Here is a 20,011-nt window from a genome sequence, read left to right on the forward strand (position 1 = left end):
TGTATAGCTCTTGATTTTAATTAAATGGCTAATTTCTGAAACAATAATAGGGTCTTTTTTTATTCAAAACACAGGCTAAATGATAAGTGTGTGCTGCGTTCTGAACTCTAAGCTTGGAAGCCAGCAGAACTGTGACCACTGCGCATGTGCTGACCTCCACTCCTCTGCTTCCTTCCTCAAGGGATCCAGGGAAGCTTAGCCTGACCTGTGTCATAATGAAGGAGCACTTATGAGTAGGATCAGATATTTATTCCCAGGAACCTAGTTACTGCCACCTCAACCACTTTACCTCTCTGAAATGGATACTATTTAAAGTATCTGGATAATAAAAGTTCACCTCTAGTTCATTTGAATTTTAAACTAAGGCATATTTTAAAACCTAAATAATTGCTTAAATTTTTCTAAAGAGGTTGGAGAGAGAGCTCGGCAGTTAAGAGCATTGGTTTGATTCCCAGCTCTAACATGGGCGATCACAACTTTCTGTAACTAGTTCCAAGGAGTCCAACAGCCTCTTCTGATATAATCTTTACAGGCACCAGGCACATATGTGGTGCACACACACACACGCAGCAAAACATTCATATACATATAATAAAATAAATCTGAAAATTGCTCAAATAAAAAGTAAATTTTAAAGCAGAATTTATACCAAAAGCAATGGATTTTGGCTTTAACTTTTAAAATAAAATTACATTGCCAGCGTTAGGTTGGTCTCCAAGTCAAGGACAAGTAGACCCTCTTTCTTACAAAGACATTGCTTGCAGAATAACACCAATACCTAAAGACAAACCAGCTCCTTATACAGGAAACTCCTGTTTTCCTCTCCTTATATAGGAAACTATTCAATTAAAAGCAACAACTTTTCACTTCGCAATACAAAAAGTGTTCAGAAGACATTTTTGTTCTATCGTAAGCAAGTGAGCTTTATTGTATTTCACTCCTTAAAAAACAATACTGTCATTAATTCTTTGAAATTCTCATACATGTACACAATTTTAATCATATGTACCCTTCTCTCTGCTTCCCTCAAACTCACTCTGGGACCAACAGACCCTTACACAACTTGATATTTTCTTTCTTTCTTTCTTTCTTTCTTTCTTTCTTTCTTTCTTCCTTCCTTCCTTCCTTCCTTCCTTCCTTCCTTTCCTTCCTTTCCTTCCTTTCCTTTCCTTTCCTTTCCTTCTTTTCTTTTCTTTTTAGTTTTTAATTCTTTTTATGTGTATGGTGTTTTATTTGTCTGTATACCACATGTGTGCCTGGTACCTTTGGAGACCAAAAGAGGGCATAAGATACCTTAGAACTGGAGATACATTTGTGAGTCACCATGGGAGTGCTGGGAATTGAACTCAAGTCCTCTTGAACAGAACCAGTCCTCTCCCCCCCCTTTGGTCATTTTATTTATTTACATTTCAAATCTTGTCTCCCTTCCTGCTTTCCCCTCTGCAAATTCCCTATCCCATACCCCTTCCCCCTGCCTCTATGAGGATGTTCCCTTACCTACCCACTCCCACCTCACTGCCCTAACATCCCCCTAAGGTGGGGCATCAAGCCTCCACAGGACCAAGGGCCTCCCCTTCCATTGATGCCAGATAAGGCCATCCTCTGCTACATATGCAGCTGGAGCAGTGTGAACTCTTTGGTTGGTGGTTTAGTCCCTGGGAGTTCTAGAGGCTCTGGTTAGTTGATATTGTTCTTCCTATGGGGTTGCAAACCCCTTCAGCTCCTTCAGTCTTTTCTCTAACTCTTCCCTTGGGGACCCCCATGCTCAGTCCAATGGTTGGCTGTGAGCCTCTGACTCTGCATTTGTCAGGTTCTGGCAGAGCCTCTCAGAAGACATCTATATCAGGCTCCTGTCAGCAAGCACTTCTTGGCATATACAGTAGTGTCTGGGTTTGGTGTTTGTGTGTAGGATGGATCCCCAGATGGGGTAGTCTCTGGATGGCCTTTCCTTCAGTCTCTGCTCCATTCTTTGTCCCAGCATTTTCTTTAGATAGAAACCATTCTGAGTTAAAAATTTTTATATGGGTGGGTGGCCCCATTCCTCAGCCTGGGCCATGCCTATTCACTATGGTATGATCCCAAAGGTTCTATTTCTCCTCTGTTGAGTATTTCGGCTAACTTTGAATCCTGGGAATCTCTTTCTTTCCTGGCATCTGGGACTTTCTAGTGGTTACCCACAGTTACCCATCCCCCGCTGCTACACACCTCTGTTCAATTTCCTGACCCTCTCTCTATACTTCTTCCTGTCTCCTCCCACACCTGATCCTGCCCCTTTTTTCCCCGGCCCCTCCTCTCTCCCTCCCAGGTCTCTCCCTTCCTCTGCCTCTGGTGATCTTTTTAACTGCCGAGTCCTCCCCTTAGCCTTGATGTTCTCTCTTTTGATTGTTGTCATTATTAATCGCCCTTTTCATCTACTTACTGCTGACCACATGCAAGTGGTTTGGGTCTATCCTCTAATGTGAACTCAGGAGTCCTTCCCATCCTTACTGGAGTTTCGATGCCTTAGTCTTATGCAGGCAACATCTGCTGTGATTTGATTCTGCACCTGCTATGTCATATTCAGAAGAAAGCATTTTACTGTAATTCTCTCTGCTGGATCCTGATGTTTTCCTAGCACTCTTTCACGTTTCCTGAGGCTTGGATGGGAGGCGGTTCATCCAGAACACCCACTGTATTTATAATGCTTGTTCTCAGGGGTTTGAATGGCTGAATCCTTGCAACCACTTATTCTCAGGACTTGAAACAATCATGAGTCTCTGTCTTAAGCAATTCTCCCAGCAAAAGGAGCTTCTCTGACCAAGGTTCAGAGCAGCACAAGTCTGTGGATATAAACATAAACTTGAGAAGGTAGTTTGGCAACATGACCATTTAGTAAAACACCAGAAGGTTTCCAGCACAGCCTATGTTCTCCCTAGTCACAGGCTGTTGACCAAAGTACAATACCAGCCATGAAATCCATCCTGTGGAGCAGCCTTGATCAGACAGTGGTCAGTTTCCCTGATAACCACCATGCTCCTATTGAATCATTGGTTACCACTTGTCGGGCAGGTCAGCAGTTAGATCTCTGAGACTCACATAATAGAACGTCGACTTCAGAAAACCTTTGAAAGCAGAAAGAACTCATCAAAGCTTAGTAAATTGCTTGAAAACTTTCTCTTGTTAAAGGACTTATGGCCATTTCTTTTCTCTTCTAAAGTCAGTGCTGTGGCCCAGCAAGTCTTGTGGAACTGTCTCATTGAAGATCCATCAACAGTTCTTCGACATTTTCTGGAAAAACTGACCATCAGCAATAGACAAGTGAGTTCTTCCTTCTCAGTAGCCGTGAGTGTGCACTCCGCTGAAAGCAAGCCAGGAACTTTACAGGGCTGCCTGCTCGGTCGGTGTCCTCTGAGATGCAGTCAACAGACGCCTTTTAAGTTACGGCAAACAATATTAAAATTCTGCTATTTCGTTCAGATTTCTCCAGTAATTGATTTTTCCAAGTGTGCATGGTATGTTGCTTGGTAGCCCAGTGACTTTAAACATTTTCAGTACTTTAGAGAAAGACTGAATCAGCTTTATATGTTTAGGGTTAGACACATCTGTGGCATTCTAGTTGTTTGGTAGCCTGGAATGTAAGTGGGGTTATTTCAGTACGTTAGTGTCCCCATCACCCAGAAAGCTAATTTACCACACTACCTGTAAGGTGACAAATTAGTTTCATGGACTTTAAGAAAACAAACATGATTAATATGCTTTTTCTCCGGTCTCTATAGTGATGATCTTCACTAGAAGATTAAGTTTGGTTTCTGGGAAACAAGGTTAACTGTTAGACATTTCTATTTATCTTCCTTTGCTCCCCTTTATCTCATTGATTGAAAACCTAGGTAACTAAATTCGGAAAGGCAATTATCCTAGTGTGTGGATTAGTTGCTCAGATTAGATCTCCACATTCCAGTTCTACCTGGCAAGCATCATAAATACAACCAAGTACACAATCCTCACAGGATTTACCTATAGACACTGTGCCAAGTTTTATTTTAAAATAAAATCACCTGCTGTTTGGTGATATTTATATATTATCCATAAAGGAAAGTTATTCCTGCTGTAAGAATCACATGTACTATCAGTTTTCATGGGTAATTAATTTCTCCTCTGCCATGCTAAAGTGGTGGACATTAACAAATGGGCAAACAGAAGGAAAATTGCCCTCACGTTTCAAGCAGTCAGGTTCTGATAGCATGGCTGCTGACTGGGTCTGTTCTTCTTCCAGGATGAGCTAATGTACATGCTGCGTAAACTGCTCTTAAATATTGGAGACTTCCCAGCTCAAACGTCACACATCCTGTTCAACTACCTGGTGAGTCTCAGCAGCTGACAGAATTTTCTGGTAGGAATCAGGAACACGAAGAAAGAGATGTGGAAATCCCCCTCCAATAAATTTCTAATAATAGTATAATTGAAGGATGGTCAGCAGAAGTTTCCACTTTTAGAGTGGGGAAAACCCTGCCTGGCACAATCTTTGGCATGTGGTGGATCCTCGATAAATTTATCGTCTTGGTTCTCCTTTTAGCATTAGGCAACATTTTTAGGTCAGTTTTTAGCCTCCCCACCCCCACCCCCACCCCCTTTTTTTTTATTTCGTGCTTTAAAACATACGTGCATACTCTCTAGAAAGACGTTGTAAGTGTAGGCTTCCATAGTAGCGCTTTATGCTTTATTTTGCCTGGACAGCTTCTCTCTGACCCCTCTAAGATTTACATGTTTCTTCACATCCTTCTCCGTAAACTCCAAATGAATCTGCATGCAGTTTAGGGGCCGGAGCATGTTAACTACTCTGAAATTGTCCCTCAATCCAGGCAGATAGCAAACAAACGTCTTTGTTGATGTTTTCTCCCTTTCTGTTAAGAGGGAAATATTCATAAGCATGTGCATCTCTAGCAGCCTGACAAACTTAGCTCGCACTACAAATCTAGACCTGTAAGAAATATTTATGATCCCTTTATTTTGTCTGTGACTGATTTGGTCTTCTTTGTCGGTGTCCGTTTGTTGGCTAGCCCGGGGGGGGTGGGGGGGGAAATAAGTGAGAACCAGATTGGTCAGCTTTTCCTGTGGTGTCTTCTCTTGATTGGTGTCATTGGAAGTTTTCCAGAAGCATGTGGGCAGAGACTGTGAATACTAGGATGATTTAATCTTAAAAGCAAAAGCCAAGAGAATGGGAACGAGAGTGGGGGAAGAATGTGACGCGGCGGTTGTTGGTCTTCTGCTTCAGGTGGGACTCATCATGTACTTTGTGAGGACCCCGTGTGAGTGGGGGATGGATGCGATCTCTGCCACTCTGACCTTCCTGTGGGAGGTGGTCGGGTATGTGGAGGGGCTCTTCTTCAAGGATCTCAAGCAGACGATGAAGAAGGAGCAGTGTGAAGTGAAGCTGCTGGTCACTGCCTCCATGCCAGGTGAATCCATGTGTACACTTGTTCACTCCCCGTCAAAAGACATGGGACTTTCTCGTTCACAAGAGAAATAGAGTTCCAGCCCCTGGCATTGAATGCCCTCAAGAATTTTTGTTTAGTAGAGTCAGAAGAAATACAATAGCCCCTTCAAAAGTCAGAGCTTATGAGATGAAAAGGCAGACATCGGAACAGAGTGCCTGTGAATCAGGCCTTGAAGAGTAGCCAAGGTTAGAGATTTATTTAAGTGTGTAGCAGAGGGCACGTTAAACTGAAAGCCATTGTGAGTGAGTTTTTTGGCACTGCCATTTGAATGACATTGTTTGTGTGGCAAGGACCCTGGGCCTTTGTAAACCCAATAAGAGGAGGCTTTATGAAAAGCTGGAAGAAAGGGGGGAAAAAAACAGGAAAAGGGAGACATAGAAAAGAATACAATGTGTGGCATAAACTCTAGACACAGTTAGTTCCTCTTTGTGCAGCACAGCAGGCTTGTCCCTAAGATGAAGGTTTTATCCCCGTGGTGGGTGGGGTGGGGGTGGGACAAAGATGTAAGATGAAACATGGATGGAAATAAAGAGAAAGACTATATTATATGCAGAGGAGAGAACACAGTTTCTGGCAGCATAGAAGCCCCATGTTAAAATCAGCATTGCCCTTCATTAGATTTATAATTGGAATTAGCTGTGGGAAAAATAAAAGCATTTTTCGTGCTTTCCTTTCCATGTGACTGATCTATAAATGCAATTACAAACACAGTTGTGGTGAAGGCATTAGTTTCCGTATATAAAATGCTTTCTTGAGAGGCCTGGCTTGTGATAGCCATCCAACAGGTGCTGTGGATTACTGCGCATTTGTACGCTGTGTAGAGGATTCAAAAGAGCAATAGGCTTTTGTTTATTATCAAAAGCCATATTCTTAAACTCACATTCCTAAAAGCTTGGCAACAGCTAGTTTTATGTCAGCCTGAGCCAGATAAGACCCTATTTCCTGTTTCAAAAACAAACTACCTAAGTTGAAAGGGGAGCTGGTAACAATGACAGTGGAAATCAGTTTATTGATACTATGTTAATTTTAATGTTTTATGCCTTCAATATAAACTTACACGAAAGACTACGTTCATGGTTATATGTATTTTGAATAGGTACCAAAACCTTGGTAGTTCATGGGCAGAATGAATGTGATATCCCGACACAGCTGCCAGTCCACGAAGACACTCAATTCGAAGCCCTGCTGAAGGTAGGAAAGTTTTGCTCCATTTTTGACAGAAATGATTTTAATGCATACCTGTGCCCCCACGGTAAACATGTTTTGGAATTAAAATAAGTGGCATTTTCTGTATTCAATGAACACACCCAGTTCTTCGCTCTCCAGTGCCCCTTCTCCTATGGAACACTTAAGTTCCCCCACTTGTAACTGACGTTTTAACTCTTCATTAAAGCAGTCCAAACTGGGAAAATTCTGTCTCAAACAACAACAGTGCTGCTTTGCGTGTTATTCCCAATTCCTCCGAAAGCTGCAGAGTCTGGTTTAGGAGTAGTTGGTGCTACTATCTTCTTTATTTACTGTGCCATGGTTTTTCCTCACAAAGTAAATTCAGTCTATCAACTGATATAATACCAAGTGGAATCTATATGCAGGAAATATATAGAAAAAATCAGGTAGGCAAAGAAAGAATTCTCTTTTTCATTCTATTTTTATTGAAAATATAATTTCTTATTTAAAATTGAAAACAGAACTTTTAACTTGAAATTAAAGATAAAAATATGTTCTCATATAATATATTCTGAACATGGTTCCTCTCCTTCACCTCCTCCCAGATCTTCCTCACTTCACCCACCCAAATCTATAGCCTTTCTTTCTTCTCTTATTACAAAGCAAACAAGCATCTAAAACAAACAACAAAGCAGACTATGACAAAACAAAAGAAAAAAAGAATTAAAGACAAACCACAAGAAATGCGGACACATAGACACATACATTTGCACACACAGAAATCCCTTAAAAGCACGAGCATTTTCTAAGAGTTACGATTAACAATCCTCCTCAAAAGAATTAGTTACTCACTACTCCTGCATGCACGGCTTGGAATGTAAAATAATCTGTAGGATACCAATCCTGACTCATCTGGAGTCCAAGTCTCCAGTAATCTTACCTTACTAGGTACAACTGAAACTCAGTTCTGAATCCTAATGTAAGTAGGAAAGAGTGCAGGCCATGACTTCTGTTTCAGACTTCTTCGAGGTCTCCAGTGAACATGCAAGGTCCTTGGAAGCTAGCAAGCTCTTAACACCACCCATTTGCATACTTTCATTGAATGGTGGATATCAAGAGTCTGACAATGTGTTTCCTCCATGGCTTCACTACAGCCAGTGTGACATAAATCATAGGACCTCCCTGACCAGTTTCTTTTATCAGTAGTAGCATAGCAGTTTGATTATACAAGTTTTCTGCATGGAAAGCTCTGAAGCCAGTTCACAATGATCGGTGGATGCATTATAGTTTGTAATATTCTTTACGCTGTTACGAAGCATGGTTTCCCTAATCCCACATGCCCAGTAGGTGCCACTGTCCCTCCATAGACTAACACTTGGTCAGAATTAAAACTGTGCCACTTTGGGCACTGTAAGAATGGATGATTTACAGTCCCAGTCTTTACTCTTACTTTTAGGTAAATTTAGCACTATAGGTTCTCTTGCCCCTATAAGAATTACCTTGTATCTTTCTAGCGTACTGTATACCAAGTAATATACTCTTGATAAACTCTTATAAAATGTGTTGCTATTGTTCTAGGAGTGTCTGGAGTTTTTCAACATCCCAGAGTCCCAGTCAACACATTATTTTCTCATGGATAAACGGTGGAACCTCATCCACTACAACAAGGTAAGTCTGCAGCCATGATGTCCAAGCTGTGCTGTGTCATGGCTTACACAACCCTTTCCAAGTGCAGCTTACTATTGGTAAAGCATCACTGATTCAGGTTATAAGCATGGTCACTTGGATCTCTTTGGCTTCGGAGCAATTAGTTTACTTTTCTACCCCTGAGTGTCCTTATTTATAAAGGGAAAGTGATAACAGTACTCGTGCTGGGGTAGTCGTAATCCCTGAGGGAGATACAGCTTAAGCAGTTAGCTACTCATCACAGTTGATATGGGTGAATACTTCATATTTTTGAATGGTATTGGCAGCTTTTCTCTCTGCTGTACCACATACCACATAGAAAGGAACTTAAGAGAGGGAAGTTTATTTTGGCTCATGGTTGAGAGAATACCATCCATTGAGGGCAGAAATGCATGGTGACAGGACTAGTGGAGGCCCATCAGTTGTGTGGTATTTACAGTCAGGAAGCAGACCAAGAGTGTCTGTGTTCAACTCACTCTCATCTTTTCATTCAGTGCTGGTCCCTTAAGTTGAGAGTGAAGACTGACCATGACATTTATACAGCAATGGCAACCGCATCCCTGTTTGGAATTTTAGCTATACCTTGACTTTCTTTCTCTTCTTTTAAACATGATCGAATGTAGAAAATAACACCTCAGGTGGTCTCCAGCATCACTTTAGATTAACCCCCTACCAAAGTAATGTATCTTCTGGCCTTGCACACAGTGCCGACAGTGGGTAGCCCAACTGGGCAGAATGAGCTTTCCTGAGGAGGCAGCTTTGCCTTTTTAGGATTCTGTGGAAATGAGGAGTGTGAGGTAGCAAGAATAAAAACCATTAGAAAATAAATGAGTATTTTATCTACCTGAGTTTTGGATAAAGAAGAAATGAAAATAGTAATAACGAGTTTTGAACTGGTTTTTCTCTCTGTGTGTCACCCACCACAGACCTATGTTCGAGATATTTATCCCTTCCGGAGGTCCGTCTCTCCACAGCTGAACCTCGTACATATGCATCCGGAAAAGGGGCAGGAGCTCATTCAGAAGCAGGTGTTTAACCATGCCTTCGTGCTGGGTCATGTTTGGGGGAGGGTAATTGTAAACCCGCTATCAGCCTTGAGAGTTTGCAGTGCTATTGTGCTCCTCTCCTCAGATAATGAATGATGAAAAACCTTGCTTAAAAGATTGTGCCCTCAAAACTGCAAGTTTTCTACATTGGATCATGGTGTGTAATGTACTCAGACAAACTCACATGGGTTAATATGAAACATAGAATAGGAGTACTCTAACTTCTTAACTGGCTATTGAAAAATACATAAGTGACTTACAATGGTATATGACTGGGAGGTGGAGACAGATCTGGAGTTCAAGCTCATTCTTAGCTACATAGGAATTTCAAGGCCAGCCTGGACTCCATGAGACCTTCTCTCAAATAAGGAAAGAATTAGGGACTGGGAAGATGGCTGAGTGAGTGACATACTTGCTGTGCAAGCATAAGGACATGTCTAATCCCTAACACACATAAAAGTTACGAGTGTGTATCAGTAATCCCAGTCCTGGGGGAAAGGAGAGGAAGGCGGTAGATCCTCAGGGCTCTCTGGCCAGCTACCCTAAATGAAATCATGCACTGTAGGTGTGGTGACAGCTGATCTCAGAAGTAAGATTAAGAGTGGTAGAGGAAGGCATACTTGTCTACACTCATGTACCATATGCATGCAAAGTGTAAATAGTATAGTTCATACATTACTGACACAGTAAAAATAAGGAGCCCAGATGAAAATAAGGAAAAACATGCTATGCTACCTCAAAATAGCACTGAACTAACAGCCAGCAATCTAGATTCCATCCCTCCTGGGGAGCTAAGAATCTGGCATTTTTTAAATCAGGAAAAGACACAGCCAAGCAGTTGTTCTTACATCTAATACTGAAAAGCAGAATAGCATTCACATGCTTGATCTCAAATCAAACTCTGACCTTAGGAAACTCAGCAAACCGTGTGCAAAACATGACGATATACCATTCCAAAACTGACCATTTCCTTAGTATAATTTTAATGCTCACATATTTTATTAACCTTTATTTTTAAGTAAAGTATATAAAGAAGAATTTGAAGATAGTGATCAATTAAAATTTTATGCACGCATCAAAGATGCTACTTTCACATTAAAATATTGTTCATGAGATAAATAAGGATGGCCAAGTTTAGAACACAAAAATAAATTTTTTAAGATGGCTACCATTAACTGCCTAAATTGCTTTTAAAAGAAAGATGCTGTGTCTATGGCCAAGAGAAAGGTGTTGGGTTAAAACTGAAAGGTCTTCACCATGAACAGTGCCAAAGACCACCTCACCAGAGTGACCTCAGGCTTCATTTTTGTCAGCAACATAGTCAAAAAACATGGTAAACAATGCTACTTCATAGGCATGTGTTTGTGATTACCATGTTTAAATCACCTTCAAAAAGTGCCATAAACAGGGCACTTTTTACTTTCTCTACTCTGGGCTGGAATCTTGAGATATCTAAGTTCCCTGTGGAGATGAAGACATGGAAACTTAAGGTCTGGCAAAAGCATAATTTTCTTCAACAACTGTTCCTGACTCAGGAACTTCCTAATCCTAGCTCTTGGCCCAGTGATTATCAAGAGAAAAGAAAGAAGAGACAAAGAGCCCAGAAACATGCCTTCCAAACTCTGGAACAAACGAGTTTTCTAGGAGCCATCAGCTTTCATATAAATAATGTATTCCTAGATTCTACTTTGTCTTTGGTTAAAAAAGAAAAACCCAGAACCACCAGGGAACAGCTTAAGGGATCTGTGGAACAGCCATTGTAACTGACTGCCAGCTCCCATTAGAGAAAGGTTTCTGTGTTAGGATGCCCACACAAATGGGACACTGTGTTGTTCTGAACTCTCTTGACAATCCCTTCCTTGTGCTTCTCTAGGCCATAGCATCCCTGAGCTCAGACAGCATCAGGGACTGAGAGTTCATTAAACACTGTTCTTCCTGGTAAAAAACATTCCTTCCTCTTTCCATCCCTCCCTGTTTCATTTTATCATGTTTGTTACTGAAGATCTTCAGTGACTCCACTCTTTCCAACTTCCTAATTCCGCTCTTTGCTCCTGCCAGGTGTTCACCCGGAAGCTGGAGGAAGTAGGGCGCGTTTTGTTCCTCATCTCCCTAACTCAGAAGATCCCCACAGCCCACAAGCAGTCACATGTCTCCATGCTCCAGGAGGACCTTCTTCGGCTGCCCTCCTTCCCTCGGAGTGCAATAGATGCTGAGTTTTCTCTCTTCAGTGACCCACAAGGTACTACAGGGAAAGAAGCCATTGCTCTGGGTTTGATCTCACGACGGACCCCAGTGGATCTCAAACCTGAGTATTTCTCTGAGTCTGCTGGAGGTTGTATTAAGACTTAGATGGAGTGCATAAGAAGATTAAAGGAAGTTGGCTTCCTTTAATCCTGCATGACACAAGTGAGAACAATAGTTGCCTCTGGGTTAGGAAGAGGTAAAGGAACTGTTGGCAGAAGGCATGAGGTAACTTTAGGAAAGGACAAAAATTAGTCCTTGGATTTTGTGTACCTGAGTATGCACTGCCAACGACCAGCATCGGATTGGAGAGGCTTCTGAGAGTAGGCGTGTCTGTGAGAGGCAAAAACAAATGACTCAAAGTCAAATTGTGGGTCCAAGTTGGTGGCCTAGATTCTGCTGAGATGGCTTTTCCGACCGTTCTCTCTCTCTCTCTCTCTCTCTCTCTCTCTCTCTCTCTCCTCACTCCTCTCCGCCCCCTGGGTTGGGTGTCTGTGTGTCTATGTGTCTGTGTGGTGAGTCTGTGTGTCTGTATGATGTGTGTGTGTGTGTGTGTGTGTGTGTGTGTGTGTGTGTGTGTGTTCTGCTCTTCTCTAGATAGCTTTTCCTAGCTATTCTAAATACTCTCTGGTTGAGACAGCTCTCCTAGTAAAAGTTGTAAAATCTATCTATCTGGATAGCTCACGGCTTTTCTGACTAAAATCAGAAAAGCTGCTGCAAAAATTCTTGGATTTTTCTGACCAAGTCAGAAATCCGTTAGAAAAAAAATCTTAAAGAGCTGTTTTCACTCTCCAGAGATCTGCAGACAGCTCATCTCTCTCCAGAGAACATTCTAAAGAAGAACTGATATAGTGCTCTACCAGCTCATCTCATGCAGACTGAAAGCCCAGGTTTTCATTTACATATCAGTCATTTACTTCACTGCTAGTACTGGTTCCAGAAAATAGGTACATTATTTCACCAACATTCCTTTTGATTATCCTATGAATCAGCCCCTTAATTCTTAGGAATCAGCAAACACACATTTTCCTTTAACAAGGGAAAAGACTGCTTGCCTTTGTTAAGCACAGTTGATAAAGTAGCTGGGTGGGACCCTGACCTTTCTACCACACCTGGGCCTGGACTTGCTGCTCCAGGCTGACCTTGAGCTCAGGAATCTGCCTGCCTTTGCCTCTTTCCTACCAGCTGACTCGTAGTGTAGCTGCCTTGTTCCATAGATTCACAAATCCCTCCATAACTTATTTGCATCCTTATATTTTTGTATAATTGAGAAATTATATATTTTTTTGAGAAATTATATTTTTAAACTCATGTTTTACAGTTCTTTCCCACAGCCTTACAGTCTGCCCTGAGGTCACTATTTTGCTGAGACTTAGCTACACCTTCAGCTGCTAGACTCCTACTGTTTCTAACCTTCATCAAGTCATTAACATTAACAGGGAAGACATTCCTCAAAAGGAAAAAGGCCTCCACTGGTTTCAGAAAATTTCTACGTTATTACACAAACAAGCCTTATACCCACAGCAGCCATCCACACTCATGAAAGCTCACATCCTGTCTCAGGGGCAGGAGCCGTGCTACTCTATCTCCACTAAGGCCATACAGGGTTCAGCAATATACTATTGCAAAACTCACTGGATACGCCCATTTACATTCTTTGTATTTTAGTGTAACTTATACCTGAAGTGTGATAGAGTCAAAGAAATAGCAAGAGACCCAGATGAGAACCTCACATACATCACTGATTTGGGACAAGCAACTTCAATTACCTTGATGTACTTCGGAGTTCCTAATAAAGAGTTCTGGGCCCCTAACAAATTGAACTGGGGCCGTGTTAGTCTCTGTTCCCTGCCATTGGATCCTCTTCCCCACTACTTTGTTTGCCTGGTTAGGCCTCAGTGGGAGAGGATGTGCATGCACCTACTGGGACTAGATGCCCCAGGGTGAGGTGGTACCCAAGGGGGCCTTCCCTTCTCTAAAGAGAAGTGGTAGGGTCACGGGGGGGGGGTGGCATTTATAAGGGTGAAACTGGGATACAGATGTAAAGTGAATAAAAAAAATAAAATTAAAAGGAAGGAAGGAAAGAAAGAAAGATGAGAGAGAGACAGAGAGACAGAGAGAGAGACAGAGAGAGAGAGAGAGAGAGAGAGAAAGAGAGGAGAGAGAGAGAGAGAGAGAGAGAGAGAGAGAGAGAGAGAGAGAGAGAGAGAGATCGTTAGTTCTGGTCTAAACAGTGATGAGAAAAGAAAAGCCAGGCACTGATTGATTCCGGCCCTAACTATTGTCCAGCTGCAATAATATCTCTTTCAGCAATGCAGTTTATTTAGCAGCAAAACACTGCAAATGCCTGTCCTGACTTGCCTAGAGTGCAATCAAAGAAGTGTGTGCAGACCCTTAGAAATGGAGGAAGTGTGTCCATGCAAGCAGTGTTGTGCTGGGAAACCTTTTCCCACTTCTTCTGGAGTGGGAATAAACGAATAAATGGGAAATAGCTGTGCCCTGGCGGTTGATCGTGGGCTTATGCTGACAGGGCTGGTGTGGGGCTAATTTTGTCTCTGCTGTTTGTGTTCTCACAGCTGGGAAGGAACTGTTTGGCCTTGACACGCTTCAGAAAAGCTTGTGGATCCAGCTCCTGGAGGAGATGTTCCTGGGCATGCCAAGCGAGTTTCCCTGGGGAGACGAAATCATGCTTTTTCTCAATGTGTTCAATGGGGCTCTGATTCTCCACCCAGAAGACAGCGCCCTACTCAGGCAGTACGCCGCCACTGTCATCAACACAGCTGTCCACTTCAACCACCTATTCTCTCTCAGTGGCTACCAGTGGATTCTCCCCACCATGCTGCAGGTGCCTGGAGTCTCCTATACCAGCCACGAAAGTAACCCAGCCCTGCTCAGACCAAGCAGGCCAACACTATCTGTAAAGAATCCTTTCCATCCCAAAGTTATTGCCTTTGTTACCACAGAAGGCACCCAGTGAAACCCCCACATAGATTTTCCAAGAGCTCACACAATTCAGTGCCATCCAGAGATACTGCCCCAGAGTTCGGGATAGACTTCCCATGTCGCATTGCATAGTAACTCCAAGAACCTGTGCCATCAGCAGCCTCGGAATCCTCAACAACTAGTAATTCACTCTCCGGGGCCCCATCAGACCTGAGAAATAAGAAACTCTGTGCGAGGGCCCGGCAGTGTGTTTTTACCAAGCCTTGTGGTAGTGCAGGTACTGTAGACAGTGAGGGACACTCTACACTGCCCTTGAGCCAGCTGGATGGCAGACTGCCATCTGTCATGACCTCAGCTTGAATGGGAATTTCTAGTGCCAGAAATTTAGGTGCAAGGGATAGGAGGAGTTGAGTGTAGCAAGATTTTCTGTTTCTCATGTCCAGTGTGCACCTAGTTCTACTGAATATAAATTGGACAGGACCTGGGACTAATTCAAGCTGCCTGTTTGGGGATCATTTTAATGACCATTATGAAAGTAGTGTACGTTTGTACAAAATACAATCTGCTTCATCCAGTGATGGCAAGAAACTTATTTTTACCATACGACTGTCTGCCTCATTTTTAAGTAATACCATTTTTTTACCCAACATAATTAAACTCACTGTAAAACTGAGACAATACAGTTTAAACAAAATATCCAGATCCCCTGCAACCCTTCTTCCCAGAAAACATTTCTATTTCCTGAATATCTACACACAGGCATCAAAATAAAACTACATTGTACTATATTCAAATGGATAGCTTTTTGTCAAGTAACCAGGACCATCGTGTGGATTTCATTCAGCTGTTGAGCCTTAGAGCATCAACAGCTACACTTCCATCGTTTTGAGATTTTATTTTACCCTAGTGAGAATGGACAAAGCTCTCAAACAGACAGACAAACCCCCTAGAACAAATAAGGACAATGCTGGCGAGGATGTAGGGGAAAGGCAGCACTTACACAGTGCTGTGAAAGGCATAAGCTGGTGCCACCCCTGGAAATCAGAGTAAAGGTGACTAAGAGCTAAGCTAAACTTGGGTCTACCACACGATTCCCCTGTGCTCCTCTTGGCCACGCACCAAAGGACGCTGCAGCCTACTACAGAGATGCCTGCTGGTCCATGTTCTGTGTTGGTCTATTCACAGCAGCCAGGAAGAAGTCTAGGTGTCCATCAACTGACGGGGAGATACTGAAAATGTGGTATATTTACACAACACACGTACCATAATGCACTTAACAAGCTACTACTTATGATTAACTTATTTCAAGTTTTTCACTATTACAACTAGTCAGAAGCAGGTATTTTTAGGTAAACCTTGTGTCTCCTTTGTTCATTTTAGTAAATGTCTAGTCATAAGCTTCCTGGGAAAATTTTCAGAAAAATATGTTTGTGGTTTATAGGAATTTTATGTCTATCATCCAGTTATCTCAAGAAAGCTGATGCTATGTTGTACTCCATTCTGCCAACGGGAAACATTAGCCCCTTTCTGTGTTTCCTATGGCTATGGTATAAGTAAACACCACTCTGGCACACTGAAGGCATTTTCTAACCGTGGGGCTATTTCTTGGTAGGTATACTCAGACTACGAAAGCAACCCCCAGCTGCGCCGAGCCATCGAATTTGCCTGCCACCAGTTCTACATTCTACACCGGAAGCCCTTCGTGCTCCAGCTGTTTGCCAGTGTGGCCCCTCTCCTGGAGTTCCCGGTGAGTAAGACTTGAGTGATGAGTGAAAAGCCACCAAAGGGAACTTTTAAGGCAACATCAGAAAGCCAGGCATCACTTGTGTTTGGGCAGAGGCAGGCAGGGATGTTCCAAAACTCCAGGATGAACAGGAAGGAAGAAGCTTAAAATGGGTGTGACTTACTGATGGCATTTACTAGAGCCCTCAAATTGCTCAGCAGAGTGTCAGATGCAGAGTTGAATTGCATATAGAAAATGTGATAAATATATGATATATGTCATCATATGTATATGTATTTGCACTTATAAATTTTGAATTTCCAGTTGGCTGTATGAGTACTAAAGTGGCTATCAATAGACTGAAAGTGGTTTCTCGTGTTTTGTTTTTATATAGGATGCTACCAATACTGGGTCCAGCAGCAAAGGTGTGTCTGCTCAGTGCCTGTTTGACTTGCTACAGTCTCTGGAAGGAGAAACCACTGATATATTGGACATTCTGGAGCTGGTTAAAGCTGAGAAGCCCCTTAAGTCACTGGGTAAATGCACCCCCCCCAAGCATTCTTTTTCCTATTGAAATTATTCAAATAAATGTATGTACATCTATAACCAATTATAACTATGCATAACTAAACTTATTATATAGTATATACAACTAAATCAAAAAGAAATAGAACAATGTTATACTTTGAGTGAGTAGACTTTTTTTATTATTTTCTTGTCTTAAATTTCTTGAGAATCTACAGAATAAGGAATCCTCTGTTCTGAAAATCATAATAAAACTTTTCTCAGCAGACCCCTGCTCGAAAGTTGAATTTCATCAGTTCTAAACAAACAGACTTCTCTAATAGCCCTTTGTGGTTATGTAATGTACAGAATTCGATATAATTCAAAGATAGAGCTTTTCATTCTACCTCAGGCAATTAAAGTGCCTGAGTGGCTTCTGCTAGGTAAGATTGTTAAAACCTCCCTTATTTGTGAGCCACTTGTTTGAATGCAGGAAGCAGAATTGTGTTGTCCTCAGATAAGAAATGTATAGTTTAGTTTGCAGAATTCAGAAATGAAAAACTAGGAGATAAAAGACCAAAGGACACAGCAGGAAAGACAAGGACTTTAGTGGTGACACTGGCTGCTTCTCCTGGAGTCACGCACACTGCGTCTCTGCAGATTTCTGCTATGGAAGTGAAGACCTGACCTTCTCCATCAGTGAAGCCATCAAGCTCTGTGTCACTGTGGTGGCTCATGCCCCGGAGTCCTTCAGAAGGTGAGAGAACCACGGCCTTCCGTTCTGCCCCTTGGGATGCATAGGTGTCGGAAAGAAATGAAACGGAGCAAGGAAGCTGGTGTTTGACATATCTTTCTGTAACATTCTGATGAGCAATCTCCTAAAATCCAAATTTAGAAAATTCTATCATAGCAGCAGTCCTGAAAATTACTGTAAATCTTCCTGAATTTGAAATCCCCAAATTTGGAATCCTGTACAGAGGCAAAGATGTTTACTCTTGTTAAAAAGTATTTTTTCCACTTACATAATTACAAGCTGTTAGCAGATAAAATTTCATAATAGGCATTTAAACCATCTGTGAAAGCCCCCTCTGAGGACACAAAGGACAGTGACATGAATCTTCTGTTTTATTTTGACACACACTGGGAAGCAAATGATTCACACAGGAAGTGAGTCACCCCAGTTCCAGGAAGTTGGCTCTGGTTGGATACAAAAGTTTCATCTCCTTTTAACAACCCTCCTCTGTTGGCACAGAGGGAGGGAGGAACCAAGCTTAACTTTGCTCACTGTCTTTGTACATTTGCCCTTTAGATGGGCATCTCCTCTCCCCTACACTGAATGAATAAAGAAGTGGACAGGATTTACAGCTTTTTTTTTTTCAAAAGAAATATCTGGGATAAATAAAAATGTAACCAGGAAGCCCCGGGTTTTTGTCATCTTTAATGAGAAATAGAAATTATGCAAAAGGTAGACAGGTGTGTGACTGTGGCCTTTAAGAGAAGAAAATCTGCAGTCTACAGTGTGGTCTTGTTCCCCGTTCCCTGTCCCTCCTGCAATGCCCAGCTCCAGGAAGCACTCTGGAATGAACACAAACATTCTGTTTTATTTTGTATTCTACACATCATCAGTTAGATGCCTCAGATTCTCATTAACATTGAGACCTTGGTAAGCTACAACAAAATCCTTTATTTATTTCAGGGATTATTCTGATTTCTTGCCTCCTTTTCTGAGCCGTCCTAGATGTATTAGGACCTAGAAGTATGTCATAGCTTCAACTCCATACCCATCAAGTTCTGAAAATTGTCACATTCTTACGGTAGAGCTCTGGTTCTGTGCAGTATCCCTTCAGAAAGCAGGACCCGGTGCTGAAAAAGACACGGCAGACCTGGTGTTTTGATTCCATTCTCTTTTTGATCTGAGGTTTCTGACAGATCTGTACTATGCCAAGTGTGCACCCTCTCCCGTGAGTCGTGTCCTCACACTCTAGTTAGGACATATTGCCAGATTCCACCAAACAGCACCTACCAACTCTTGCTGTGAAACGGTTTAGGCTTCCGAAGGATCTAATGTTGTCTCAAAATTACTTTGGCTGCAAAATTGCCCTCAACACATTCCCAAACAGAGGCTTTGCTGGAGAATGAAGCCCGTCACTCTGAATGGTGGCTAGCACTGCCAATATTCTGCTCTTCTTTTGCCCACTCGCACAATGGCTAATTCTTCTTACCTAGCTCATGTGCTTCATTAAGAAAGGCTTCCTCACCTGTCACTGGGTGCTGAATTAATTAATGACAGTCAACACATCCAGCAGCCTTCATTGCTTTTGCTTGGTGTTGCACAGGAAAGGGAAAAGAATTCTTCTGGTGGCGTTTCCATGCTTCTGGATGTCACACAGCCCAAATACGATGTGACCTGGCTTTCTTTCTGGTGCTTACAGCCTTCAGATGCTGATGGTCTTGGAGGCCTTAGTTCCATGCTACCTACAGAAGATGAAGAGGCAGACGTCACAGGTAGAGACCGTGCCTGCTGCCCGGGAGGAGATTGCTGCCACAGCTGCTCTGGCCACATCCCTGCAAGCACTTTTGTACAGTGTGGAGGTCCTCACCAGGTAATCTCAGAGGCAGATATCCACAGCCTGAAACAACATGTATCCATTGAAAAGATGAGGAAACTGGTTGTGGCTAAATATCTCTAAAACCTGGCCTTTGTCTATGGCTTACAGACAATCTCTTTGTAGAGACAGCTACTCAAGCCCTTATGGCTAAAAACTGTAAATACTACATAAATTACCTGGATATTTAGTGCTAAGTATTCTGAACAGTGGCAGTAGCAATAACGATGACTTTCCTATATGATCACTAAACACACAATTACTTATAACTCGATGTGCTTCTGTGGAGATTTTTTTTAGCCCAGTGGTAAACAAATCTTTAGCAAAGGGACATGTTAGTGAATGTGATGCTAGCATCCACATTTTAATTATCTGTTTGATTAATTTTTAGTTTTTACATTTTCAGAATCAGACAAGGGGGTGGAGACAAGAGAGAGAATGAGTGTGAATGCACACACAATTCAGAGGACGTGTTGTGAGGATCAGTTCTCCTCTTCTATCACGTGGGTCCCAGGAGCTGAACTCCCTTCGTCAGGCTTGGGGCCAAGCACCTTTGCTCACCAGGCCATCTTGCTCGGCCTATTTAAGTATTCCGAGATGTGCATTTGCAACTGTAACTAA

The 20,011-nt window shown here is 42.2% G+C and overlaps 1 protein-coding gene across 17 annotated transcripts in view; it reads left to right on the top strand.

The window, feature by feature from the left end:
- The window catches only part of Unc80 (unc-80 homolog, NALCN channel complex subunit), a 178,232-nt gene that overhangs the window by 119,433 nt on the left and 38,788 nt on the right, over nucleotides 1-20,011 (top strand). For all 17 annotated transcript variants that reach the window (XM_039084598.2, XM_063268134.1, XM_063268135.1 and 14 more), the window contains 12 exons: nucleotides 3,197-3,297; nucleotides 4,253-4,339; nucleotides 5,252-5,435; nucleotides 6,571-6,665; nucleotides 8,220-8,309; nucleotides 9,254-9,355; nucleotides 11,432-11,612; nucleotides 14,191-14,459; nucleotides 16,170-16,304; nucleotides 16,675-16,816; nucleotides 17,445-17,541; nucleotides 19,217-19,387. In XM_039084598.2, coding sequence (XP_038940526.1) covers nucleotides 3,197-3,297; nucleotides 4,253-4,339; nucleotides 5,252-5,435; nucleotides 6,571-6,665; nucleotides 8,220-8,309; nucleotides 9,254-9,355; nucleotides 11,432-11,612; nucleotides 14,191-14,459; nucleotides 16,170-16,304; nucleotides 16,675-16,816; nucleotides 17,445-17,541; nucleotides 19,217-19,387 — 1,654 coding nt within the window. The remainder of the gene's footprint in view (nucleotides 1-3,196; nucleotides 3,298-4,252; nucleotides 4,340-5,251; nucleotides 5,436-6,570; nucleotides 6,666-8,219; nucleotides 8,310-9,253; nucleotides 9,356-11,431; nucleotides 11,613-14,190; nucleotides 14,460-16,169; nucleotides 16,305-16,674; nucleotides 16,817-17,444; nucleotides 17,542-19,216; nucleotides 19,388-20,011) is intronic.

This window comes from Rattus norvegicus, chromosome 9 (genome assembly GCF_036323735.1).
Source record: "Rattus norvegicus strain BN/NHsdMcwi chromosome 9, GRCr8, whole genome shotgun sequence".
NCBI lineage: Eukaryota > Metazoa > Chordata > Mammalia > Rodentia > Muridae > Rattus > Rattus norvegicus.